At 41.5% G+C, this 27,142-nt stretch overlaps 1 protein-coding gene and 1 long non-coding RNA gene across 6 annotated transcripts; one reads left to right on the top strand and one right to left on the bottom strand.

The window, feature by feature from the left end:
* Positions 1 to 2,307: 2,307 nt before the first annotated feature.
* On the top strand, positions 2,308 to 3,834 carry LOC135633167 (uncharacterized). The gene is made up of 4 exons (XR_010494928.1): positions 2,308 to 2,464; positions 2,549 to 2,618; positions 2,807 to 2,949; positions 3,348 to 3,834. It is a non-coding gene; the product is annotated as an uncharacterized LOC135633167 (long non-coding RNA).
* Positions 3,835 to 5,020: 1,186 nt separating this feature from the next.
* Positions 5,021 to 9,839, bottom strand: LOC135633258 (homeobox-leucine zipper protein ROC5-like). 5 transcript variants are annotated; one of them, XM_065142525.1, is made up of 10 exons: positions 9,737 to 9,839; positions 8,564 to 8,863; positions 8,260 to 8,480; positions 8,069 to 8,186; positions 7,292 to 7,981; positions 7,105 to 7,206; positions 6,815 to 7,018; positions 6,302 to 6,476; positions 5,850 to 6,220; positions 5,021 to 5,734 (listed from the first exon to the last, which is right to left on the bottom strand). In XM_065142525.1, the coding sequence occupies exons 2-10, from the start codon at positions 8,783 to 8,785 to the stop codon at positions 5,351 to 5,353; spliced, it is 2,487 nt and encodes an 828-aa protein (XP_064998597.1). In that variant the 5' UTR covers positions 8,786 to 8,863; positions 9,737 to 9,839; the 3' UTR covers positions 5,021 to 5,350. The 5 variants fall into 5 exon arrangements, with proteins under 5 accessions (XP_064998597.1, XP_064998595.1, XP_064998596.1 ...); XM_065142523.1 differs by lacking the exon at positions 9,737 to 9,839 and adding an exon at positions 8,946 to 9,465; XM_065142524.1 differs by lacking the exon at positions 9,737 to 9,839 and adding an exon at positions 8,951 to 9,465.
* Between the last annotated feature and the right edge of the window lie 17,303 nt (positions 9,840 to 27,142).

Genomic DNA, 27,142 nt, shown 5'->3' with positions numbered 1-27,142 from the left:
ACTAGTGACTCTATCTCTCTCATGAGGACTATCAACTTATACGTCACATTTGGAGATGAGCCTCACTTCAAGATAGTTCCGCCTAAGTTGATGGCAATAAACATTCTCTTTGTGTATGATGCAATCATAGGTCAATCAACACTAAGATATGAACAGTTGTATCAACCTGCCCACAAATCATGCCAATATTATCTAATAGTGGTTTTCCTTTCGAAGAAAACATAACTCGAGGTGTTCCCGATGGATCCCCGAGATATTATAAACCCAACTCCTCACTCTTATCTTGTGGAGTCGTTAATCAAAGTACTTCTTAATCATACTTGGCTCGATCAAACTGTTAAGGTAGGCGTAATACTATCGGAGTTGAGACGAGTACAACTCATCAACTTTTTTTCTAAAGCAATATTGAAGTCTTCGTATGGTCACTGAGAGACATGCCCAGAATCAACTCTAGTATGGCCCGACACCTTCTAAACATCTCACTTAAGATATACTCGGTGAAATGACTCCAAAAGTTCACTCCTAACCGCCAATAAGCCATTAGAATGAAGGTAAACAAGTTGTTAGGTGTTGGTTTTATATTCGAGATGTAATATCCCCAGTGACTTACAAATATTTTATTTATTAAAAAATCTAATGAAAACTAGCATATGTACATTGACTATTCCGATCTCAATAAGGCATGCCAAAAGGATAGCTATCTTTTTTCAGATCGACCAATTGGTCGATGCCACCTTGGGTTATGAGTTGTTGATATTCATTTATGCTCTCTTGGGATACAATTAGATCAAGATAGCTCCAAAAGCTAAAGAACACACCTCACTCATTACCGACCGAGAAACAAACTACTATCAAGTTATGTCTTTCGAGCTAAAGAACACTAAGGCAACTTACTAGAAGATGATGAACAAGATATACGAGCACCAAATTGTGAGAAATATTAAAGCCTATATGGATAACATAATTGTAAAAGTAAGATGGCCGACGTGCATCTAGTCGACCTGATAGAGATATTCCAAATATTAAAAAAATTTCAGATGTGTCTAAACTTAGCTAAGTGTGTATTTAGAGTTAACTTAGTAAGTTCATCGGTCTCGTTGTACACCAAGAATAAATGATAATCTCGAGAAGGTGTGAGCGGTCAATCAAAGAGATATAACAAACGATAGGTTATTTGATAATCATTAGTCGGTTCTTATCTAAATTGGCAATAAATGTCTTATATTCTTTATGTCATTTGGTAAGTTTAGTGTCCAATAATTGTACAAGGCATGTCACGAGAGATAATCTCATCGAAAAGCACTTGAGGTGCCTAGGTTGGCCAACCTCGGCCCGACCTCCTTGGTGAGTGCCTTAGGTGACCAGGTTGGTCAGTCTTAACTTGACCTCCTCAACGAGCTCCTAACTCAACTAGATCGATTAAGTATTTAGGATCCCCATCCACTTCCACATGGCCTATGTGTTGAGCAGCCCAACGACTGCACTTCAGACCTCTCTATAAGAGCCCTTGAAGTATGAGCTATGGGATAAACAATAGAAAACATATTCTCAACTAATGACAGTTCGATATATTATAATACATGTGGTTGCTTAGTGGGCATAAAGGAGATAAAGTCAACCCTTTTGGTTTGCCAACATAGACATTAGTCAAAAGGGGCGATTATCGATTGTTTCCTCGACAAATATTTTATGAGATTCTTTCCTCAAGGGGGATAAGTGAAATGCTCCAGAGGTATCTCAACAATCATCTCATCCTTCCTAAGTATATAGATTTGAATCATGTGAAGTTAACTCACACGTCACTATTTTTTTCTCAAATAAATATTTTCTAAAAAAATTAAATAAATGTATCGATAAAAGATTACTTTGGATACTTAAAATGTTATTGTATGTAGATGGGCACGCCACACGCAACATAGTTGCCTTGTGCAACATCGGGTGAGACATACACAAATATACATTTTCTACATTTGAGTTGTTGATCACAGCACAAGTGGATACACGTCATGGTAAATGGTAGATTCCGATCTCACTCGGCTGGACAAGATTGGATTGGGTCATGCTTGCCCACGACTAATCAAAGTTGGACCGACACTTGTTGACCGATTCGGACTGGTTTTAGCCCACAATTAGTTTTAAGTTTTATGCTCGGTTGGTTACGTGAGAAAAAGATGACGCTTTGCATCATTCCCAAATAACATTGAAACTATATATAATTCATTCCCAGAAGTGCCACTTCAAATAGTGGTAGTCGGTTTACCTTAACCAGATAAAGCCGAGCAGGGAGGCGTCCTTCTTTGCCCGATCTCACCGGACGCTGCGCGGTAAGGCGCAGTCACCAATACAATCGACTGCATAAATAGACGGAGGAGAGGTTGCGAGAGAACCATCATCAACTGCGCCTTTCACCGCCATTCTCACAGCAACAAATCCTTCGACCCATCGATTATTTCCAGATTTCCAGGTGAAAACATATCCAAATCCCGACTCTCCTCACTCTTCATCTTCTTTTTTTTCCTGACATTTTTCATTATTATTTCAACGCAAGATCGATATATTCTTCTTCTTTGCTGGCTACAATCTTTCAGACGAGGAGGCGATGGCGGCGAAAGATACAGGTTTGTTTTATTTTTTTTCTTGTTGGTTCAACAGAGATTGAGAAGTTTGATTGTACGTTAGATGTTTTGTATTAATCGAGGAATTTAATATTTTCGCGATTTTTTTGGGGTATGATTTGATGTTCTTTGTTGTTTGGGGGGATTGCTTTGGTGTTCTTTAACCCCCCGACCCCTCTTGATGAGTTTAGATTCTTCCAATGACGTCGCTCGACTGGGAGCGTTAGGGACAGAAGAAGCCCTGACTCGCGTTCGGAACCCCCCTCGAGTTTACAGCTGCGGCAAGTGCCGAACCCATGTCTCGCGTTCCGATGACATCCTAGCAGAAACACAGGTGAAGCCCTTATTACTCTTTTGCTAATCGGACTAAATAATAATGATTCGGAATCGCTGCCTTGGTGACACGAACAGATGGGCACATGATATTAGCTCAAGTTTCTGTTTTCCTCGTTGCATCTTAATTTCTTTCAGTCATTCCTGCGCGGTAGGTTACAAGAAGAACACTGGTGTGTTAGTCTCATGGGTCATGGAATTTAGGGAAATTGTTTGCATCAATACGAGTTGGTGTAACCATGAAATAGTGTTTGTGAGATTTGGTGACATTTGAAGATCATGATAAACAACTTTAGTATATTTTGTTCCAAGTAATCCCTTTAGGAGACCAATCTATTTCTCACATTTGATGAATTAGCGATGTGACCTCTGTTCCACGCTTCATTAAATTTTGCTCAGGAGCATTATGGGCCTGCGATTCTATTTTATCGTGCCAAGAACATATATTTGGGGCCAGAGCAAGGCTGGCGGCGACTGAGAGGAGGACTGTCTAAGGTTGCCGATGTCTTCTGCCGTGGATGCGATGAGAACTTGGGATGGAAGTATGTAAGAGCTCCTGATGTGGCGAACAAGGTTAAAGAAGGGAAGTTCTCCATTGACAATACAAAGATTGTCGTGGTGTAAAGTTGTAAATGGATGGTGTGTTGAATAATGTGGTTCTGCGTGATCCTGGATCTTTGGATAGATCGATAGATAGATACCCTCATCTATTCTTGTACATAAGTTAACCTTCCCATCGTAGTGTGTGCTTTAAGCATTTTGCCTGTTGACAACTGTTGGTCTCTGTAAATATCGGTGGCGTTGTTCCTCCAATCATGAAAACATTTTTATTTGTCTCGTGTGCTTTACCCATTTAAACAATGCTTCATGAGTTGCTTTTGCTGCATGGGTTTTGAACTGCCCACGCCTCACCTCATGAAATGGTCTATCGTATCTTTTAACTTCAAGGGTTTATCGTACTCAACTGCTGTAGACGATGAACTTCTTATTTCCAAGAGTTCATGACTGCGCGAGTACAAAGGTTTTCCTTTTATAAGCCACGAGTCGCTGTCGGCGACGGTACGCCCTTTTTGGAAGTCGGACCGACGGGACAAGCTTGTCTGCGACCACATCAGTAATAATGTCAGCCTATGTGGTGCCACATCATCACTCGACAAGATAGACCCTTTGTGGCCTATTGCCACACTACGGACCGATGCGTAGTGGCGACGGGCAACGTCGTGCGGTGACGGCGACGTTCTGCACCGTCGACGCATAGCAATTGTGCTCCGCAGCGTCGGTGGTGTAGCAGTGGCCATGACATGCAGCAATGGCAGCACGCTATGACGTCGAGACGCGACGACGAGCTTGAAATGTCGCGATCGTCTCCCATCGGTATGTCCTCTGCAGTCAGTGCTCTGAGCCCTACTCTGTTCTATCCCAGGCTCTCCTAATATAAACCTTTTTGTGACATGATCCAACACAACCTACCTAAAATGCTTACTAACATAACAGCGTCGCAGTGCTCTGTAGCCAGCTTGCTACTTATCCGACTACAAAAACTATGCAGTGTGGCAGTCATTGCGCCGCTTGCGGTTCAGCAGTTTGTGCACGTCTCTTATCTGACTAAATGCCGCAGACGCTACACGGTTGTATGTTTCGTGCAGCAGGGAACTCATCTGACTCCACATGTGCTGCATAAGCTCCACATGTGTTTGTGCAGTCTTCTGATGATCTGAGGACTACATGTTACAGTTCCGCACAGTTGCACGGCCATGCGGTAGAAGCGAACAATTCACCCGCGCAGGCCAGCAGAGTGAATCGCATTAAATACGAGCAGCGTTGCAGGCCGCGGCATTAATGCGCTTCGCTGGCAGTGAGCAGCGAGCAGCTCACCTTCAATGCGTGGCAGGGAGGAGCGGCAGGGGGGCCAACTTCTACAGCCGAGCTATTAACCCCAGCACTACAAGAACAACAAGCCAAAGTGTACTTCTCATCGAGCTTTGGATTACTCACGAGGAAGAAGAAGAAGGGAGGTTGGATCTGATCGTCTTATAGATGTTATTAGCTAACCCAAAGGCAACACAAACCACTCAAGGACAACAGAATATAGATATATATATAAACAACAAGACAACGCGCGGTTTGGCCTATTTGTATCGGAAGCTATAGATTCTTGAGACGTTTCCTTTTGTATGACATAGAGGAAAAGGAACAGTAAAGGCACAGAAGTAAATTCTGGGTTTGCTTTGGTTTGGTTTGGAGAGGGAGTCAATGCCCGAACCACACAACCACCATCGCTCTGTGTTGAAGAAGACGAACCTAAAACTACGTGATGACTCGGTCACACCCGCGGTTCGTTCTTGACTCGGTCTCTATTTATTTGACCTTTCCCTTTCCGAGTTGTATACGGCCGGCTTCACTCAGATCTCGCTGTGGACTGCAGCCTTGATCTTTTGAACCGTGCATGAGATGAGGCCGTTGACGGTGTCCACCGTCTCAGCCGTCAGCTTTTCCGTCGGCTGGCCGTTCACCAGAATCTGGAACCCGATGGTCAGCAGCGAACCGGAGCCGGCGGTGGCGGCGCCGTCGCTGTGGTGCTCTTCGGTGAGCTCTCCTCGGTAGCCGGCGCCATCGGGGACGATGGCGAAACCGGAAGGGAGGAGGGCGACGTGGGCGGAGTCGCCGCCGTTCATTACTAGGTGCATGGCTGGGATGTCCACCGGCGCGTACACCAGCATTGCGCCGGAAGCGTCGGTGTAGGTCTCCTGCAGTAGCATCATGCTGGTTTGGCTGGCGTTCGTGGCCTGCGCGTCACCGGGATCACAAGTTATGTTCGTGCAGCACACCGTGGCCGATGAGGGTTAAAGAGGGGGGGCGGGGAGGGAGGGAGAGAGAGAGAGAGAGGCAGGGTTCGCTTACAGTGGCCCATATGAGGGAGACGCGGTTGGCTGCTTCCTGGCCTTTGGCGATGTGCGCCATCTCGCACATCGGCCCGCCGTTGGAGAGGATGTCCCACTTGCTGCGGAATCTGGTCTCGCATAGGAAGTCGAACAGCCGCTTGGGCGGCGCGGGGATCCACACCGATGTGGCCACGCTGAGCACCAACCCCGCCGGCTCCCCCGGTACGTTCACGCTCATCCTCGACATCACCCGCACGTCCTCCCCGATGGTCTCCGACGCCAGCTTGCTCCACCCATGCGCGGGCGACGCGCAGACCCCGGCGCAGAAGGCGTTGGTCATCCGACGCGCCAGCTTCAACATGCTCCTCTGCCCGCTCGCCGTTATCGATGCTGTCGAGATCACAATATCGTAAGAATCAGTCAAACGATGCTGTTCACGATGCTTCAGAGATCAAGCGGCTGGCTCCTTACCAGTCTCGTCGCGGGCCACGGCGGTGGAGGACACGAGGGTGGCAAGGCACTCGCACTGGCGCTGTAGGGTGGCCAACCAGCGTCCGGCGCCGAACGCCTGGCCGGAGCGGAGCAGCGGGCGATACAGATGATGCACTTGGCCTTCGTCGTACTCCGCGTGCTCCACCCAGGTGACCTGCCAATTCAATCAAACAATGATACCGCCATTTGGTCTAATCGTTAGTACTTCATCTTAATACATCTACTTCTTTCATATTTCTCATTTATTATTTGTGCAGGACATGAACACGAAGCATTCATACCTCCACAGGTACGTAAAGGGCAACTAAGAAGGAGAAGATGTTGTGCAGTGGGGATGGCATTAAAGAAATTGGATAAAAGGGATAACAACACACAGACAAAAATGTTGATCAAGACTCAAGTCCCGAGGTAGTAGGAGGAAGATCTAAATGAGATTTTTCTTGTGATCGAATAAGAAAGATTTTGCTCGGCTAAAGACAGGGAGAGGAGGACCTTGGAGTAGCCATCCGGCATGTCTTGCACCAGGCAACCAGACGGCAGCCTCCTGCAGTTAGCAGAAGAGAGATCTGCTCTGATGCCGTCAACGGCGACATCGACCACGGCCCAAACGCCCTCCGCGTGCTGCTTGCAGAACCTGAGAAAGCTCACCTCGCGCACTGCCACCAGCGGGGAGAGGACGTGAAGCTCCGCCTGCATCTGAACCATTCGCAAAGCTCGGTGTCAGAAAGAAACCCATGGTATTTGTGAAGGCAACACAGTACACAGTGCAACGATTGGCTCACGAGTTGGAGGGCGCCATCTCTTGTTCCACTCACGCCGCTGGATATCAACTCCGTGGTGGTGGCCTTGGCCACGATACTTGGGAACATATGAACCCAACGACTCTGCGTTACGGAAAAGAAGACATGTCACGAAGCTGAAGCTATCCATCCACCATCAGAGAAGTAGGATTAACAGATCATAACTTACCGCATCCATTAGGGTCTCGACGAGGGCGACGCTGTCAATGGACACTATCCTCGTCTCCCTCGAGGCCTCTGACACAGACCCAACCGGCGATATCCCGGCGATGGGGCGAAACGTCCGGCGGTACTGCTCGTAGTTCAGTGCCTTGGGACCACCTTGTGAGCTCGGAAGCCAAAGTGGCTCCTCCATCTGCGCCATGCTCATTAGCTCTTCCATTGCAGCCAATGCAAGCTCCAAGAGCATGCTCCTGTCGCTCCCCAGCAGCGCCTCCATGTTCTTGCCCATGGTCGGAGCGACAGCATCCAGTGGGTTGCTGCTGAACCCCGGCAAATAGTCGGGCAAAGCGGAAATAGTCGGAGCGACGACGGAGTTGAACCCCGCGAAGATATTGTTCCCGACTCCAATCTCCAAAACCGAGCTCGGCATGGTCGGAGAGATGTGGCCGGCCAAAGAGGAGACGGACTTCCCCAGAAACTTCTTGGCGATTGCGCACAGCCGGTCGAGCTCTTCCTTTAACCGAGCGTTCTCCAGTCTAAGTTGCAGCCGTTCCACCGAGACATTGCCGAGCATGACCGGACCTCCGCAGTTCTTGCAAGCCGCGCTCTGCGTTGCTTCTCGAATCGCCATGTTCGCCGCCCTCATCTTGTCGTTTTCTTGCCGGAGCTTCGTGTTCTCGAAGCGCTCGATTTGCGTCTGTAATCCATCAACGAGCAAAAGTTCTAAAGGGAACCACAATCCAAGCAACAAAGAGAGGATTTGTGTGTCTCGTATCGTTCCTACCTTCATTTGGGTGCGTCGATTCTGGAACCAGAACTTGACTTGTCTGCTCTCCAAGCATAGCCTCCTGCTCAGTTCCAGCCTTTGCTTCTCATCCGGGTGGGGGCAATCCTTGAACAGACTACAGCATGGAACAGGCGATCAGGAAGAAGAAAAGGCCACAGATTGCCAATGGATTCAAGGATCGGTCTTACGCTTCGAGTTCCTGGATCTGTTGCGGAGTATGGCGGTGGTGTCTCTTTTTCTTGCGAGGATTCTCCTGATCGACGTCGTCACCGGATATGGCTTCCAAGTTGTCGCTCTCCGATCTGCTCTCATTCTCATCGTCCTTGCTCCTCTTGGCCGAACCCACGTCACTGCCACCGCCGACGCCTGCCATCCTGCTCATGTCTATCTGTCCATCCACGTTCGATTGCTGGCCCAAAAAGCCAAAAAAGAGAAAGCGTCATGAATGAATCGAAGGGAAGGAAACATGGTCCGAGGTTCGGTCTCGTTTACCAGGCCGAGGGAGAGGCGGGGAGAAATGAAGGCGGAGTTTGGGAGCCTCTGGGAGATGAGCTGCGGCGGAGATAACTCTCCGGCGGTCATGGCCGCGTTGCCGTAAGCTAGAGCGCCTCCTGATCTGCCGTCTGATAACCCCCCAAAGCTCATCAAATATCCTTCCTTTTCTTGGTTCTTCTCCCTCCAGACTTGGTCCTCCGTGCTAGCTTGTGCTCTCATAATATTTTCTTTCCTCGCCGACTTGCACTTGTCTGGGATCGGATCTTTTGCTTTCGCTTGCCCAGAATCAGAATTTTTCTGAGGAATTTAATCGGTTTTAATGATGCATCAATATTGAGTACAGTGAAAGAAAGGGAAAAGATGGATACAGAGAATATACTGTACAGAATTAAGGAAAGAGGCAGAAATGGAGAGAGATCAGAGAAGGCGAAAACCGCAGGCTTTACTGCAAACCAATGCCTCCTCCAACTCCCTCTCCCTCTTTCCTGGTAAAGAAGGAGAAAGAAGACAAGACTTGTGCTGCTGTGTCACCTCTTCCTCTCCCCCTCTTCCCCGGCTCCTCCTATCTACACCCTGGATCAGAACCCTAACTCACTCGCAGCAGTCCCAATCCCAACCACAAGATCCAATTTTTAACGTGAAAAAGAGCGAAGAATCCGATCTTTGGCTCTCCACTGCACCACCCTTTGGGGCAGAAGAAAGACAAGCAGGGGAGCAAACCCGGAAGCGCCTCAGAGATGCCAGCAGCGGAGAGGGAGACCTCAAACATGAAAACCGGAATTGTGGACTCTTCGGCCTCACAGATAAACAAAAACGACAACCGATCGCTGTTCATTTGACCCCCACAACTCCCTCTCTCCCTCTCTCTCACATCCCTCGTAAAAGATGAAACCAAAAGGAAAGGTCCAAAGCCGACACCGAGATTAAAACAGAAGAGAAGGCCCTTTACACACTCTCGCTAACCCCAAGCGAGAACGAGAGAGAGAGAGAGAGAGAGCGAGCGGCAGAGCGACCACGTTCTGCACCATGGCAGATCAATAAAAAAGGTTTTGACTATGTCGCAGATGGCAGCAGCGCCCTGCAGTCAAAAACGACCCCTGCGACTTGCAAGACAGCAGTAAAAGAGGGGGAAAAGAAGAGAAAAAGCAGACTCCTTTCCATAGCAATTACCTCACTCTTTCACAGGGTAAGAAACGGATCGAATCCAGGAGCCCGGAAAGTGACCGACGGCGACTTCGAACGAGGAGAAGAAGAACAGGGGGGGAGAGCGAGGAGGTGGGGATCAGAGGGGACGAATGCAACGCATGGGGTCTATAAGCTCACCGGGGAGAGCCGAAATGACGGCATCGCCCCCGGGCCTCGGTCTTAACAACGACGGTGCATCACGGGATCAGGCGAGCGGCGTCCGTTCGATCGAGATCCTACGGCTGAAACGGCCAGGCCGCGCTACTTTAGGAAGTAGGGGGAGGGGGGAATTGACTGAGGCGGTGACCAGCTTCGAGTTCGAGTTCTGGTGCGACTCAGGCGGTGTGGCGGAGCATCCGGTGAGATTAAATGAACCCACCGCGCGTTGCTTTGCGTGGGCTGCATTCTCGTATTTCTACATCCCCTCCCAATAATAATAATTATAACTATTATCTGTATTTTCGATAAATATTAGTTGGATAAAAAATTCTTTGCAAGCTCATTGAGAGGATGCCATTCTAAGCGTTGATTGGGTTGGTTGCATTTATTCTCTTACTTGCCATATTGTTGACATACTTATCGATTAGAAATTAAATATCCATGTATTCATGATTGTTGATTTTTCTTTCTTTGGTTTTATTATTATTATTATTTGTACAAGAAAATTTAGGGGAAAAAGATTTAACTTCTTCAATAATCTTAATAAACAACCGAATACATTATTATTATCATTGTCACTATTATTACTACTATGTAGAGGATAGAGAGAAAAAATCATCGACTATTAATTACTTGATTTTATATGCTAATTAAGAAATAGTAAACTATGAGATCATTGCATGGGCTCTTGTTAATTGAACCATTTATGGTGGCGTGTCAAGTGCTTATTAATTATTTGATCATCTCAAAATTAAATCAAATCACCAATTCATAAGTAAGAATTAGTTGATTTTATTATTGATGCCTAATTAACTCCATGGATGAGGTCTTGCTCTCTCATTTTTTAGGGTTTTCTAGCTATTAAATGACATGCTTTCTTTGTGGATTAGAACAACAAAATAACAACATTTAGTGAAGCATTGCTGATAAATAAATGTCCATCTCATTATTATCCCGGGCATATAAATATTTTCCTGCCTGAATTTATTATTTGTTGTCTTGAGCAATGACTCCACAATTATGTTAAATAGTTCTAGTTTCAATAAGTTGTCAATTATGATCTCTTAAATGTGTCTCTATTTCTCCTATGTGGTTGCATTGATAGAAGTATAAAATCATGGAGAACAAAGGCAATAATAATTAGAACTGTTTTTAAAGCATTGTGACACTGTTCAAGCTTGATCATTGTGAGAATGGTCAACACTGAGAATAATTAGTGTCACCTCCATTCATTGACACATTATAATACTAAAAAAATGCCAAGTTTATACCAAGTTTTATTTTTCATAAATATGCATTTCATGATAAAGGTATATTTTATGTCCCACTGTTACATTGTAGATAGTTTGTATGATACATGTATTTACCTAACCTTGTGAGTACACATAATTATTGTATTGTCAGTTTCACTATTGTGGATTCATGCAATAACACCAAGGGTAGGGTGCCAACTCAATCTCATGACATGAATAGCATTTATGCCTACATTAGTTATTCCTAAATAGAGCAATCAAATAACAGGGAACCCTAATTTTCCTAGTAATTAATATGGTTAATACCTACCATCAAAGATTGGTGAATGAGTATGCAACCACAACAGGTGTTGCCTAAATGCCTCATGTTGAGCAAAACACACTGTTTAGAACAGTGCAGATGCATGATTTCATCCATCTATCATATGGTCATTACAATTGTCCATAAATGTTGATCCCTTTGTCTTTATGTTTAGTATATATGCAGAGTCATATTGTCTTTGTACAAGCAATTTACAGGTTGTTCCCATAGTCAAATGGACTATTTTTCTAATAATGTGGACATGTCAAAATTAAGGGGTATACTAGTCCTTAACTTCTAACTATCTTGTGGTGATATATATATATATTTTTTGTTGTGATATATATATATATATATATATATATATATATATATATATATATATATATATATATATATATATATCATTCGATTTCCAAGTTTTTTTCTTTCGGTATTTTAAATTAGTATATAAATGGTAAATATAAGGATAAATTCTCGAAGAGTTATCTTTTTTATATTTTTCCCGAGAAGCATCTCATAAATATAGTATTTTCAAACAATGTTCTTTATTTTTTGCCTAATGCTTAGAATACTCTTTCTCACTCTCTTTTCCTATAAATCGGTTAATAGAAATAATGTAAGCGTTAAATAAAATATCATAACACATTATTTTGTATGAATTTTATAAAAATATTATATTTATAATATTTTTACATCACGTAATAGTGTTTTCGATAGTAGTAGAAAACCACTATAATGTAGCAAAAATATATATAGCATAATAATTTTATTTTAAATAATATTAGAAAAATACCATAACATGGTATAGAAACATTATGTTATAATATTTTTGTACTACATTATAATATTTTTTTGGTATTGCTGAAAACACTGTAACACAGTATAAAAACATTATAATTAGATCGATTCGAGTGGTTAATAAATAAATAAATAGATGATCGGAAGTATTTCATGTATTAGATAAAAAAATGAAGTTGTTTAGGAATTCTAAAAATGTGAGCATTTCTTGAAAAAAAAAATCAAACAAGAGATTTGTTTTTTCAAAAATTACCCTAAATATGATTTTATCAATTTTTTTAAGATAGATATCATTTCTTAAGGTTTAAGTTTATTGGTCAAATTCTAATTTATGGTCATCCAATTAAAAACCTTCTCCTACTTGCTTAGACCAATAGGTAGTAGGTAGGGTGGTTGTGATACACTCAAGTTTTACGTGTTGGGTGTGCATGGCTATGTCAACCCATGCACGAAGGAGAGCGACGAACGAGACCTCGGCCGAAGCTAACGGCGTTCGCCATGGCTGCTTCGACACGGAAAGCACACGGGAGGCAGCAAAGTCAAAAGGGAGGAGCGTTGGCCATGTGAAGGCCATTTGTTGGTCAAGACTTCGTCGACCATGGGACAGGCAGTAATTGAGCTCAATAGAATTCTGCGGCAGTGACGTACGAGCACGGTGGCCATGAAGGCACTTCCGACGCAAAGGTCAACCGTGATAGGAAGATGAAGGAAGACGTACGCAGGCAATAATTTATGGCGTGGTCGCAGGTGAGTCGCTCGTTTAAATGCTTCAGAGGGAGTCAAGAACAGGCATTAAAATTCCAAGACAGTGGCTCAAAGGTCGTTATTCTTGTCTTGCTGCCGGGAACCAATGATTCAATGAATCCTTTCGTTTTTCCTTCTAACTAAACCAAAAAAAAAAACTAAAGATTATTTAGAATTTAAAGTTCTTAGCAATCTTATTATAAAAAACTTTATGTTCTATATATATATATATATATATATATATATATATCATAATTTAATTTGATCCGACTAATGTTTGATTTTTTTTCTCTCGTTTAATGCAGAGATCGCACTTGGAATAACTAAGTACACTTTCATTTTGGGTTTTCCAATCTACCACAAACAAGGATTATAAAACTAATATTCATCATTATTCTTTTAATCATTTACCATCTTTTTGAAGCTATAATTAATAATAATAAATTTTTCGAACATCTTTCTTATCATAATAAAAACAACGTGATTGATTAAAAAAAAATGATGATTGGATTCTAAAACACATCTATAGATTGAACGCGAACGACTTACACTAGAGACTACCACCTATCCCTTTGTATAATAGATTTTCTCGTATTGAAATTGAGAATAATTTAGTCGGTATGATATTTTTAGAATTAAAGAAAGTGATATAATTTAAGATAAAGATCAACAATTAAGTCATGATAATGTAAAGATCGAAATCCCATTGTCTTATACTTCTGTCGCTCTTCAAGATTAAGAGGGTCTTCATTTATGAGATGTTGAAATCTAAGGGAAGGGATTCATTAGTAAACCCGTCTTATATCTTTCATGGAGATATTTATAATGGGATGCTCCTTGTCAAAGTTACTATGAAAAGAAATCTCATCTCCTTTGATTTGACATTGATAAATATTCTATTATCATTGTTTTTAGGTGATTTTTTGATTTATTAGAGTAAACACAAAATGGTATTACCTGTTCTAAGTACTATCAATGCTACAATAGAATTATCTTAGTTATGTAACATTATGGGTCTCATTTCAATGCTCAACACAACTATAGCGTCATTCAAATCGTTCACGATAATATCTTTTTTATTATCATTTTAGACATATATACGAAGCTATTATCATCACGAAGATTTAGCTCCTTAGCTTCTACTAAACTATTTTAAGTTTGTAGGATCATGTCAATCAAAATTACTAGGTAAAAGGTTCTCATATCCTTTGATTAGATATTTCATATTCTTGATTTGATACTGATTAGATTGCCTTTCACCCGACAAATAGGATTAAAATATATATACATAAAATATTACTAAAATATAACCTTCTTCTTCCTCCCTTCACTTCACTTGTGGTAAGCGACGTCGATTGCAAGAAAGCTTCGTTTGAGAGACAGTTTCTGTCAAAATCTCATCAAGGATCTGAGCTGCCTCCAAAAGCTGTCCTTCGACCACTCCTCCATGCACAGAATAAGACCAGTCATATTGACGGAGACAAAGCAACGAAATAGATCGGTCATAATGACATAAACTTCAACGTTATTATAGCCTTACGCATTGACGGTGCCAATACCAAATAGCCACAAGAGTTATGATGTCGTCATCCTATCGTAACTTTTTTATATAAAAAATTTATATTAATTTTTTTATAATTTTAAAAATAAAATAAATAATCTTATTTATCTTAACGTCATCGTTGACGGAAAACATAGCACGTGATATCACATGCTGTTGGATCAATACGAAAATGATGGGTAAAAATATATTTTTAATATTTCTTTCGTTTTCAGTATATAAGATATTAAAAGTATCCTTTTACGGATAAGTTCATTGAAAATAGAAAAAAATATTAAAATTATCTTTTTTATTACTTTTGTATCGATATAACGTAGTATATTTTCTATCAATAAAAATAACGATATTAGGATAAATAAGATTATTTTTTATTATAAAAAAATAATATAATTTTTATATATAAATATCACGATACTAATAGGATCCAAATACAAAGAATAATTTATAATTAATGAAATCACCGAAGCTTTCTTCCCATGCAAATTCCCCTTTGCTCTTCCGTGTCGAAGCACGTCGTTTTTGCCTTCCAAGGAAGCGTCGCTATCTTCCTTCTTCTCGTTGATTCCTCCCTACAGCAACCTTAGGTCCCTATCAACTGGATAAAGCCTAGCATCATCAAACATACCACGACCTCTAATGAGAATGACACTGCAAAAGCCTTCCCATAAGATTGTACATGCATTAGTTGATGCCGGTCTCGGAGTTTATCCTTCATAAATACATCATAATCGACCGATGCAGTCTTCATTTTTGGAAACGTATGCACTGAGTGACAAGCCAATTCCCTAAACGACCAGTGCTCCTAAAATCCCATGAAACAATCAGAGCCATGTTATAAATTATCACAAATCTATGTTGCAACGTCATCGTTTGTGGGGTTAATTATAGATTATCCCTTGTAATTAGACGCCCTCAACATCATGATCCCTAGATTTTAAAAATTTATATTAGAATCCATATAGTTATAAAAATAAAATATCTTGATCTATTTACCCTAACATCGTCAGTTTTATTGACGAAGACACAAAAATCATAGGCAAAAAAAATAATTTTAATGTTACAGTTGGTGATGACGGATGGTGTCGATAATGACAAACGATGACGCCAATGATGGCTATGGGTGGTTGTTGTAGATGAGGTGAGCGTCAGCAAGAGATAAGGACTACTCAGTATTTGCGTTGATTCTGATATAGTTGCTGTCGAGTGACTATCGACGTCGACGTAGATGTAGAGCGATGAAAGGGCCACTCACTACGTCAACATAAATGCAGTTGCCAAGCGACGAAAGAGCTGCTTGGCATCTACATCGATGCCAACACAAATATAGAGCGACACTATTTTGTATCTATGTTGGCGCCGACACATATATAGAGTGGTGCCACTTTATATTTGAATCGACATTGACATAGTGAGCATCCCTTTCATCGCTCTGTATATATGTTGATGTTGACACAGTTGCTAAGTGATGAAAGGGCTGCTCAACATTTGTATCAGCATCGACATAGATATAGAGCGACATTTATCTCTCGCCTAGTAGAATGAAACGAAGAGAAAGATATGAAGGTAAAAAGCACACATCAATTAGTATCATATGGTATCTATTTATACATAGTGAATGAGAGGATTTTCTCAACTAAGCAATAAGATTTTCTCGTATAGTTAAGGATATTTCATCTGTTATGCAGTCGAGGAAATCTCTCTATTATCATGTCCCCGTAAGATCGAGCTGTTCAATATCGTATTTTAATGATGAAACCAATTGATATGTCTTTATGTTTTAATATGTGTTTTGAGTGATGCAGGATGCTTCGATCAAGATGAGATAATTAAAGTAGGAAGAATCATGTTGTGCCGGGGGAAAACATGTCAGAAGATTGGACGTCAGGCCGGTGGAACGGTCGACATATCGACAAAAGGCTTCGGGCCGTGGATTCGGGCATCGGGCCAAGAAGAGCGGATATTACGCTAAGGATATCGGAGTTGCAGAGTCAACTGGCCAATTGGCCAATAGGCCACAAGAGAGGACGATACGCCGAAGAATTGGACGAAGCATCGAGAGACCAATGACATATCGAACAACTTGATTAATACTTAGTATTAATTGTATAGATCGAAGTATATTTTTACATATGCAGGATTAACTACGATAGCAAGACATGAAGCAAAATGAAGTCCCGAAGTCAAAGACGCGATCACGTTGGGAATTCGAGAGTTCGTCGGAAGTCCAGACATTCGTCGGAAGTTCTGGCAGAACCAGCTGAGAAGTCGCAGAGCTTTCCAGAGAAGCTCATCAGAACTCGCCAAGAAGATCATCATGAAGTCCAAGAGCTTGCCGAGAGTCCGCCATAACATTGCCAAGAGATCGTCAGAAGTTTTCCAGAAGATCATCGGAAGCTCGCCGGAAGAATGACATAGAGACTTGTTTAGCTTAGCAAATGTCTTATGATTTCATAGATAGCATGTAATTGGGCTTGGATTTGGGCCAACCCAATTAGGGGCTAGCTAAGCCTATGTAAGGACTGTGTTGGGCCTAATAAAAGGCCCAAATAGTGCCCCAAGGAGTCTCACTATCATGGCAGAGTCTTCGAGACTATGTCAGGCGGTGGTACCGCCAGTTTGGGCGATTGTATCACCCCTGGCAGGGTGCCAGGTGGTGGTACTACCCAGCATCGCCCCCTAGGCAATGGTACCGACAGACCTAGGTGGTGGTACCGCCTAGGGCATTGTCAGCGTCAGACTGACACTAGGCGGTGGTAACGCCCAGCGCAGGCGATGGTACCGCCCGTGCCTGTGTAACCCGGGATGGGAAAGTTTTAGGCTCCAAGTTTGAATCAACTTGAAGCCTATAAATACCCCTCTTATCCCTGGTTAAAGCACACAAGCATAAATGTTTTAAAAAGAAAGAAATGCTGCTAAAATCTTATGTGATCTCCTCTCCCTCTTCTAAGTGTTAGACTAGTTCGAGAGAGGAGTAAGTGAGTGCTTGTAAGGGTTGTCTCCTAAACCTGGTAAAAGGAGAAGAGAGGTATAAAAGGTTATTAGCCTTCGCCTATTGAAGGAAGGCTTCTAGTGGACGCCGATGATCTCGTCGGAGGAGGAAGCCGAAAGTGGATGTAGGTCACGTTGACCGAACCACTCTAAAACTACTGTGTTCTATGGTTTATATTCTATTCTTACCATTTACATACTGCAAACTACTTTACTTAGTTACTATGCTTCCATACGCTTCCAAGTTATTAAGCTTCCGAAATCGATTTTTATCGAAATCAGTTTTTATCGTATGAAAGTTTTTAAACCAATATTATTTTACCACTACACTAATTCACCCCCCTTATTAGTGCCGACTCTTGATCCTAACACGAGCTCCTGTCAAGGATACCGATCTTGGACCGATGCAACAAAAATAGTTTGCGGGCTAGAGGCTTCATGAGTGAGTCTGCTAGTTGATCAATCGTATGTACATGAGAGACACGAAGTTGATGTCTGATAACTTGATCTCGCACGAAGTGAAAGTCGATGACAATGTGTTTCATACATGAGTGGAACACCGGATTGACACATAAGTAGGTAGCTCGAACATTGTCATAATATATTGTAGGAGTAAGGGTAGAGCTGACTTTGAGTTCTTGGAGGAGATTTGTAACCCAATTGAGTTCAACAGTAGTGGTAGCGATGACACGATATTCAGCTTCAATTATAGATCGGGCGGTTGTCTTTTGTGACTTAGAACTCTAACTGATTGGATTAGATCCAAGAAATATGACATACACTGACGTGGAGGTTCTGTCATCAAAGTTCCCCGCCCAATCAGCATCAACAAAGGCATGGAGATGAAGTGGAGTGTGTTTGCGAAGAAAGAGGCCATAATTGAGGGTCCATTTAAGATACTGCAAAATTCGTTTAACCGTAGACTAATGCATAGTAGAAGGCTGGTGCATGTATTGAGATAATTTATTGATTGCAAATGAGATATCTGGACGGGTGAGAGCCAAGTACTGTAGGGAGCCAAGTACTTGTCGGTATTGAGTTGAGTCCGTGGTAGGGCTGCCATCACATAATTTGAGTGAGTCACTAGTAGAGAGAGGAGTTGCAACCTCTTTGACATTCTGTATATTTATCTTTGATAATAAGTCTTGAATATACTTCCTTTGTGATATGAGGAGACCTGAGGATGTAAACGTGACTTCCACTCCCAAAGAGTAGCTCAAGGGTCCTAAATCTTTGAGGGAGAATCGATTAGCCAATTGCTTTAGAAATGCCTAAATCTCCAAGGAATCATTGCATATGACAATAATATCATTGATATACACTAGAATATATATTATATTTTCATTTTTGTGTCATAGGAATAAAGAGGTATCAGACTTAGAGTTGATGAAGCCAGTTGATATCAGAAACGATCCAAGTTCAGTATAGCAAGCTCTTGGAGATCGACGGAGTCCATAAATGGTTTTTTATAGTTTGCAGATATGTTCCGGATACTGGTGATGAACAAAGCCAGGGGGTTGCTGCATAAAGACATCTTCAATTAGAGTCCCTTGTAAAAAGGCATTATTAAAGTCCAGTTATCGTAAGTGCCAGCCTCTGAAGATGGCCAAACTTAGAACAATCCAAATTGTTGTGGGCTTAACTACGAGACTGAAGGTCTCTGTGAAGTCAACGGCAAGTCATTAATGAAACCCTTTGGCTACTAAACGTGTCTTATATCGAGCAACGAACCCATCTAGGTTTCACTTAATTCGGAAGACCTATTTACACCCGATGATATTTTATGTAGGATGAAAAGGTACAAGAGTCTATGTGGAGTTATGGAGTATAGCATCATATTTTTCACACATAGCTTTACGCCAATGTAGAGATTTTTGGGCTTGAGTAATTGTGGTAGGTTCATTGGTCTTGGGAGAGGATTTAGTGATAGCATGTAGGTCGAGAACCTGACGTAGTTTAAAGATATCACTTTTTGAGCATGTTGTCATTGGATGTCTAGGAGCTATAGGTTGTGGTATTGGTATGAGTGGTAGATAGACATTGACATGGATCGGGGTAGGCTGAGATACATCAGGGGGGACTATGTAAAGAAGGTTGTTGTATTTCCGAGGATATTGCTTCAGTAGTAGGTAAGGCTTGTGAAGAAGGAAGATGAGAAGTAATGGAAGAAATGAGGAGCTATTGAACCGGGAGAACAGAAGAGTATGGATCTTTAAGAGAATGACTGAATGGTATGGTAAGAGGTTTGTTTGAGGGGATCAATGGTATACTCCAGTGATGTATATTTGGTGAAGTGACCTACATGGTAGGAGATTCATGGTTTTGAAATGGAAAGGCAGACTCCACAAAAATAACATGACGTGAAATAAAGATTTTTTGCGTTTTGAGTTCGTAGCACCGAAAGGCATTATGTTCAAAAGAATATTATATGAAGATGCAAGGCTTAGATCTTAGTGTTATCTTATGTGGGGCATAGGGACGTAGCCATGGATAATATAAACAATCAAATATTCTGAGTTTTTGAAGGTTTGGGGATTTGGAAAATAGTTTTTCAAATGGTGACTGGTATTGGAGAACTGGAGTGAGCAGACGATTAATAAAGTAGACGGTAGTTTGAAAGGCTACAGACCAAAAGGTTGCTGGCATGGAGGCTTGATGTAGAAGTGTGAGACTAGTTTCTACGATATGTTAATGTTTGCGTTCAGCAGAACCAGCTAGGTAAAGAGTGTGTGGGGGTGACTTAAGCTATTGGATGCCATAGGTTGAGAGGTAGGATGTGAGAGCTTGATATTCACCACCACTATCAGATTATACTATTTTAACTGTAGATCGAAAGATGTTTTCAACCAAATTTTTAAAGTTGGTGAAGATTGTTGAAACTTCTAATTTATGATGAAGAGGGTATATCCATGTGTACTTAGTAAAATAGTCTACAAAAATAACATAAAATCTAAATTTGTCAAAAGAAGTGACGGGAGCAGGGCCCCAAACACCAGTATAAATAATTTCAAATGGTTTAGAACATGACATGAAGGAAGTACCAAAAGGGAGTCTATAACTTTTATTACTGAGATAAGCATCACAATAGGTGAGAATGCTATTATTTGTAAGAGTAGGAAGAGAATAATGAGAAAGTAATTTATTTTGGATAGAGAGTGAGGGTTGACCGAGATGACGATGCCATACATCAATTGGAGCTGCAACTGAAGAGTAAACAGTAGACTATTTTATTTGTGAAACTGATGATCATTCATAAACATTGTCATCTTTGGATAATTTAAAGGGGAAGGTACTATGGTTCCCTACGGGAACAATAATTAGAGCATCAGAGGTATGGTTCCCTGCGAGAACAGTAATTTAGAACATCAGAGAGATAGATGATGATGATATATAGAAAATATGTACTAATATATGGGAACAACTAAAAGTCCGCAACGATGACAATGATCAGGGAGAAAAATGTACTAATATATAGAAAATATGTACTAATAAATGAGATCTTCGTGAGAAGTTTAACTCTGTAAATTGTGTAAAGCTGCATATTTCTGTGTAGCAGTAAGAAATCAGGAGTGCTGCACTTGGGAATCTGGGCAGTGAAGTGCGTGCTTCCATAGATGTGGGTACTATGGTTCCCTGCGGGAACAGTAATTTAGAGCAGCACTTTGTGTAGCAACGATGAGCAGGTTGCAGTGATGTGGAAGTGGTTCCGGATGCCGCTCGTCGAGTCGAAGAAGGTAGAGCAGGATGTACTGATAGGAATCTGATCGCTCCGAGCAGATTAACGAAGCAGTCCGACACCCAGCGAGAAGGAAGAGGTCCGGGGAGGGAAGAGATGGTAGTCCTGCACCCAGACAAGGTCCTCTCCAGAGGTGAGGACTCTGGCGACCTCACTCGCAAAGAGAGCCGCCCGATGGCGCGGCCGAGGTGGTTGACGCCGAGAAAGCCGTCGGGGAACGAACAACGGCAGGCGCACTGGCAAGAGCCCAAGGGCGCAGCAAGCAAGGAAGTGGCCGACCTGGTTGGTGCTGTCCACCAGGTGAGCTGCCTTGCCAAGAAGGTGTGCACGCCAGTGGAAATGACGACGGCCTCGATTCGCCTTGCTTGCAGGTTGAACCGGAGTACACCTCGTTCCCAGGAGGTGTAACAGGGTGCTGTCCACCAGGTGAGCTGCCTTGCCAAGAGGCGCTCCGGCTGACGTTGATGATCCTGCAAAGTTGTCCAACAGATGCAGCGAGGCGGCGGCGGCGCTGAGGAAGAAGCGGCGCCGAGGGGTCGTCGCCCGGCTGTGGAGAGGGATCTTTCGGGACGACGACGACTTCCAGAACAGGTTGGAGCACCTCTCCAAGGAGGAGGAGTTGGTCCTCGCAAGGTTGAAGAGAAGGGCTGATCGATCTTCAACGGGTCTGATAGAATGATTCCGGATTCGAAGAGAGAGGTTGCTGATGATTCCGGAGCATAGGATTCGGTGACAGGGTGCTGGCAGCGGTGGAAGGTGGGAGGAAATTGGGAGGTGTTGCTACCAGTACAGGGGAAAAAATGGCGAAAGAAGAGCAATGGGATCATGCAAAGCATCAAGATTCGCCTTTCTCCATTCATCCTCGACATTCTTTTCTATAGTAAATGTGAGCGACTGTAGCTAAATATAAAGTATCTTATTTGCGACAGATCAACGAAAACTATCACGATAAAAAAGACATGATTGCTAGGAATATGGCTGTGAAGCAGAAGCGAAGCGTCGCTCTTCTCACTGATATCATGAAAAAATGAAATAAAGAGAAATATATAAAGGTAAAAAGCACAAATCAATTAGTACCATATTATGTCTATTTATGCACGGTGTGTGTACGAGAATGAAACGAAGAAAATAAGAGGGTTTTCTCGAACAGTAAGATTTTCTTGTACAGTTGATGAAATCACATCTGCTATACTGTTGAGGAAATCACTTTATTAAAATATTTTTATTATATTAAATGATATAACTATGTAACGATACACTTATCAATTAGAGCGTCTGACAACGATTGACCTCGTTTGCGAGAAGAATATCATCCTCATCGTCACCATCCCCAGCAGGTCAGGAGACAACCATTTCCCCCTCCTTCATTCTCCTACCAAGAAATGAGAATCAAACTTCCTGATGAGTACGCTTTCTTCTATCGGTAACTAAAATCTATGAGTTGACGTGCGGAACAAAAACATTGGAGTAATTCTGTGTCCAAGCAACGAAAGATCACTATGCCTTTCAGTCATCTTACAACACAAAAGGAATGTTCCTGAATAGATGGAAACTTTTTGTTATTATTTACCGTTGTGGTTGTAGATGATGCTAATGTAGTTCATAGTGCTAAAATTCGATGAGACTCAACTAGCTTACCATTCCTGACAACCCTTCGTGTGGTGTGTAATCTAAACTTTTTTTATTTTCTTATACGATATGACGGGGTTACTCACCCAATTCATCAAAATTATGATAATTGGAGTCGATCATGCCGATTTCATCAAGTCCGTCAATGTCGTAAACACGGTCATGATCCACAATCCTATTGAAATTGAGTTTAGGAGTAATCGTCACTTTATACTCATCGAAGCCGAGCAAAGATGACAATTGATTATGCTTGTAAAATATGCTAACCTTTTTCTCTTTTTATTGCTGTGGCTTTGTTTGTTCTTATTGTGTTTGTCCATATCATACTTAAAATCATCATTTGCATAAGTTTTTTTCCCTTATGGAATTCTGGAAGGCATTCAAAATTTAGATTTTGTTGATCAGCGAGCATTTCTTCTATTGCAGTCTACAGTGCTAAAGTGTGTTTGTTGGATCGGAGAATGTGCATATGAGAATGTTGCACAAGGCCGATGCAGCCTTCGCTTGGATGCACTATCTCCTAAATCCAAGCCGACATTTCCTTATGTAAAGTTGGTTTGACGAATCCGAAGGTGCCTCTATTTTCTTTTTGGCACTGTAGCAATATTACAGTAGCATGAATAGCACCCATGATTAGTAAGTAAATAATTATGAAGCTTGATAAGTCATCATTAGCACGCGCACAAAAGATTATTTGCTTTAGATGAACTCACATATTTGTCTAAACTAAGAGTTATTTCGAAATCAACTGAGGTTTCTTTTCGTGTCAAGTCTTAATTCAATCTTAGTCCAAAGCAAAATCCATCCAACTTTGAAGATGTCGACAATATAAAACTAAGTCAGGAATATTTCTGACTAATGTCTCTCCCATGTTTTAGTTAGCTTAAGGTTTAAATAGTTCAGATGAACTCATGAAAAGAATTTTAATCTATGGAAAATGTACTTAGTGAGCTCTTTTTATATTGGGAGTAGCTATGCACTAATCTTAGGCTTAATTATGGTTATGGTCTCATGACGGGTTGAATCCCAGAGGTGATGGTAGTTGGTTTGTCATGCAATCAGCCACGTGTTGCCTATGTGTTTGCCATATGCCACTCTTATGATACGTGTCGACCACATGTCATTCATATGTCAGCCACGTGTTGACCAGAGGTGGCGTACAGGTTGTAATTCCCATATCAAAACTGATGCTAAAGCAATATGTTAGTAATAAGCAAAATCCCCCTCTCTCTATCCCAGCACTCGACATAAGATATGTTGCTGTTTGCATTTAATCTACAGGTTTTTCCAGAACGTATAAAATGAACATATATGTATGTCACTGAAATCCTTTTTAATTAGAATAGGTTAGCTGTTAATCCTTTTAACTATTTTGCTTTTAGATTGCTGTTGAGTGAACCTTACGACCAGGGGAGCGGAAGTGCGTGACGGGTCGGGTTGAGCTACGAGTCTTGTCTTCTTCTTCTTTGTTGTCAATCCTTGCACACAGGTCGAGATCAGGAGAGGAATTTCCCGACTTAGACTCATCTAAAGCTTAAGTTATCTTTTGATGAAATAAGGAAGAGTTAAGTGTTTGAAGTCCCCTTTACACTGACCAAGTGACAAGCTTTTATACCTGCACATGAGAATCGATTGTACCCCATATGTTAATGATCGTCGACCCCTTAAGCGGTTGACCCATGCCTTTATGCTTGACGATGTCGTTCCGATCGACGTGTGTGGATCGTCCCCGAGTGGCACCGTCCCGAAGTTCTTCAGATTCATGCTTTTGTTTTGCGACATTCCTTAAGCACGTTCTGAACATAAGCAGCGTCTCCTCCCTTCAGGCAGAGGAGGAGCCGTCTTAGAATGGATCCCCATGCTCATTCTTGCCGGTATAGGTGCCTGGACCGGACATGCATATGCGTCCATTAAACAGTACAACTGCTGTGATTGTGCCTCTTCCTATAGGAGAGATCACGTTTTCCTTCACAACCTAGTTAAAGACGCAAACCCTGGCGATTTCCTTACTTCTCGCCTGTATGCTTTTGCATGTGTTTCTTCAATTTATTTCGATCTTAAGTGAGGACATCATTGACAAAGCGAAAGGATTCTATCACTATTGATCTCGTTTGATTGTTCTTTCCTAACACGCAACAAGAATAATCAGTTACTGATAATACAGTGCAAGTCTACGCATAAGATCTGATTTCTTTTATTAAATGATCTAAGCGAAGAAATGAGATAATAAAGAAAAGAACATTTCAATTAGTATCAAACTCTATTTATACATGATGATAGATTGTCTTATGGGTTGAGAAAATGTCATCCGCTATGCAGTTGAAGAAATCTCTCTGTTATCACTAGATATGTTTGTTTTGCTGATTGATATTTAGATCGATCGATTCTGCGTCGTCCAGAAAAGATGTAGAACAAGATGTAGAACTTTTCACCAATCTCTTCCCTACGATCCACATATTTCTAAAGAGAGAATACAAATTCAAGTGTGATGTAAGGCCAAACATATCATGGCATTTGCAGATAATGGCCACCCTACATGATTAGATAGCTTTATTGTACAAGCTGAACTCTTGCAGATTCTAGACATGTGTGCATGCACTTAATGTCAGGCGTGTAATAAGTAGCCTAACTGGAAAAGACTTCTACTCGGAATTGCAGCTCCTTTGTGTAGATGCCGCCTCGGAAGCAATCATGAGAAAATCCAGAGGTAGAGAGCTAGTTGGATACAATGAAGCTCTCGGAAAAGTGCCGTCCACTTTGGACAGATGTTAAAGGTCCAAGGACAAGAGTGTTAGCAGAAGCTTCTTCGTGAGATCTTGGTGTCTTTTACTTGTGTTATCATACACGTCAAAGTGTTTCAGGCTGCTTGTACCATTTGCAAACCCAAGTTTCATCTTATCCGTGGGGTCTCTGATTGACACTAATTGGCTTTTTCGTTGGCGTTCACCTTCTTATTCTAATGGAATTAGATCTTCATGTCTCTACTTTTGATTTAGGTGATACGATAAGTGTTTCCATCTCAAAATTGTCGAGTACAGATTGCTGTTTGACAGAAGATAATGGGCCATTTCTTGAAGACAATCAAGAATCTGGCTTCATGTAACCAAAAGATACTTGAAATTGACATGGAATTCTCTAGCTTGGCTTGGCACAAGAAGATGGACCCGCGTGAACGCTAAACAACCTACGAATTTGTGTTTGATCGGAAGATTTTCTTTTACGATGACGATCGATAATCCAATCGGATTGACCAGCTGCACCATGTCCAAAAAGTTCAGATCTTCAGGTTTTCTTATTGCATTCATAGACTAATCGAAGCTATGAAAGGTGGATCAAGATTCTTGAGTCAGACCATTGTAATTTAGTTTATCTTAATAGTTAATTATTAATTTTATTATTAATTAATTATTAAAAAAAAAAAGTTATTGACGTCTTGGTCAATCCAACATGGTGTATACGTATGGTTATTAGAGGTGTTTTCGAGATGATAACACTAAGCTCCCGAGGTGTCATCGGCATGAATATTGAGGTTAAGAGAGGTTTTTTGATCTGATCTCTCCGATATCTAAATTAGAAACCCAAGATATATAAATATGGATCTAAGTGGTCAGAAAAAGGTTCTCGACCTAATTCTTCTAGCGCCAAAGTTAGAAACTCGATATGTATAACTATGGATCCGAGTGGTCAAAAAAAAATTCCCTCTCTTTAGTTGTGTTGAGGATATATTTTTATACTTGGTTATAAAGGAAAGATAGTCTTGATTTATTTTTTATTTCTCCCACGGAGGATTCTATATGACGATAATATATCGAATAATAATTAATTGATAGTATACTCTTTATCATTAATTATTATAATTTTTTAAAAATTTGAAAGATAAAAAAGAAATCTAAATAACAAGGAAGTAGAAGAATGGGAGTCCAGATGTTATAAACCACAAAAACAAATTAGCATCTTGATCTGGTGATTGGAGGAGGTAAAAACTGATTGTACAAGAAGTTTTTCCATGGAATTAGCGAGAAGAGAGATATGAAGCACATTCTTCATCAAATGCTTTGATGGTGAAATAGAAGTTCATTGATCCAAAACATGTTATCATTACATTAGCGCCAACTTCCTGCCGTCCATTTCTCATCACCTACTGTTGTAGTTACATGATCCAAGGCTTGGTCAACTGGTCAGTAGTATGCTTAATAATGCATACGATTCTTGGCGTGTT

The sequence above is a fragment of the Musa acuminata genome, chromosome BXJ3-3, assembly GCF_036884655.1.
Source record: "Musa acuminata AAA Group cultivar baxijiao chromosome BXJ3-3, Cavendish_Baxijiao_AAA, whole genome shotgun sequence".
Taxonomy (NCBI): Eukaryota; Viridiplantae; Streptophyta; class Magnoliopsida; order Zingiberales; family Musaceae; genus Musa; species Musa acuminata.
The sequence above is the reverse complement of the archived record's forward strand: the minus strand, read 5'-3'. Positions and strand labels throughout refer to the sequence as shown.

Excerpts from the sequence above, each read along its gene's own strand:
- LOC135633258 (XM_065142525.1), bottom strand. The coding sequence starts at position 8,785 with ATGAGAGCACAAGCTAGCACGGAGGACCAAGTCTGGAGGGAGAAGAAC. Across the intron at positions 8,481-8,563 it reads CCCGCCTCTCCCTCGGCCTG|CAATCGAACGTGGATGGACA; the intron begins GTAAACGAGACC and ends TTTTTGGGCCAG. Across the intron at positions 7,982-8,068 it reads ATCGACGCACCCAAATGAAG|ACGCAAATCGAGCGCTTCGA; the intron begins GTAGGAACGATA and ends GATGGATTACAG.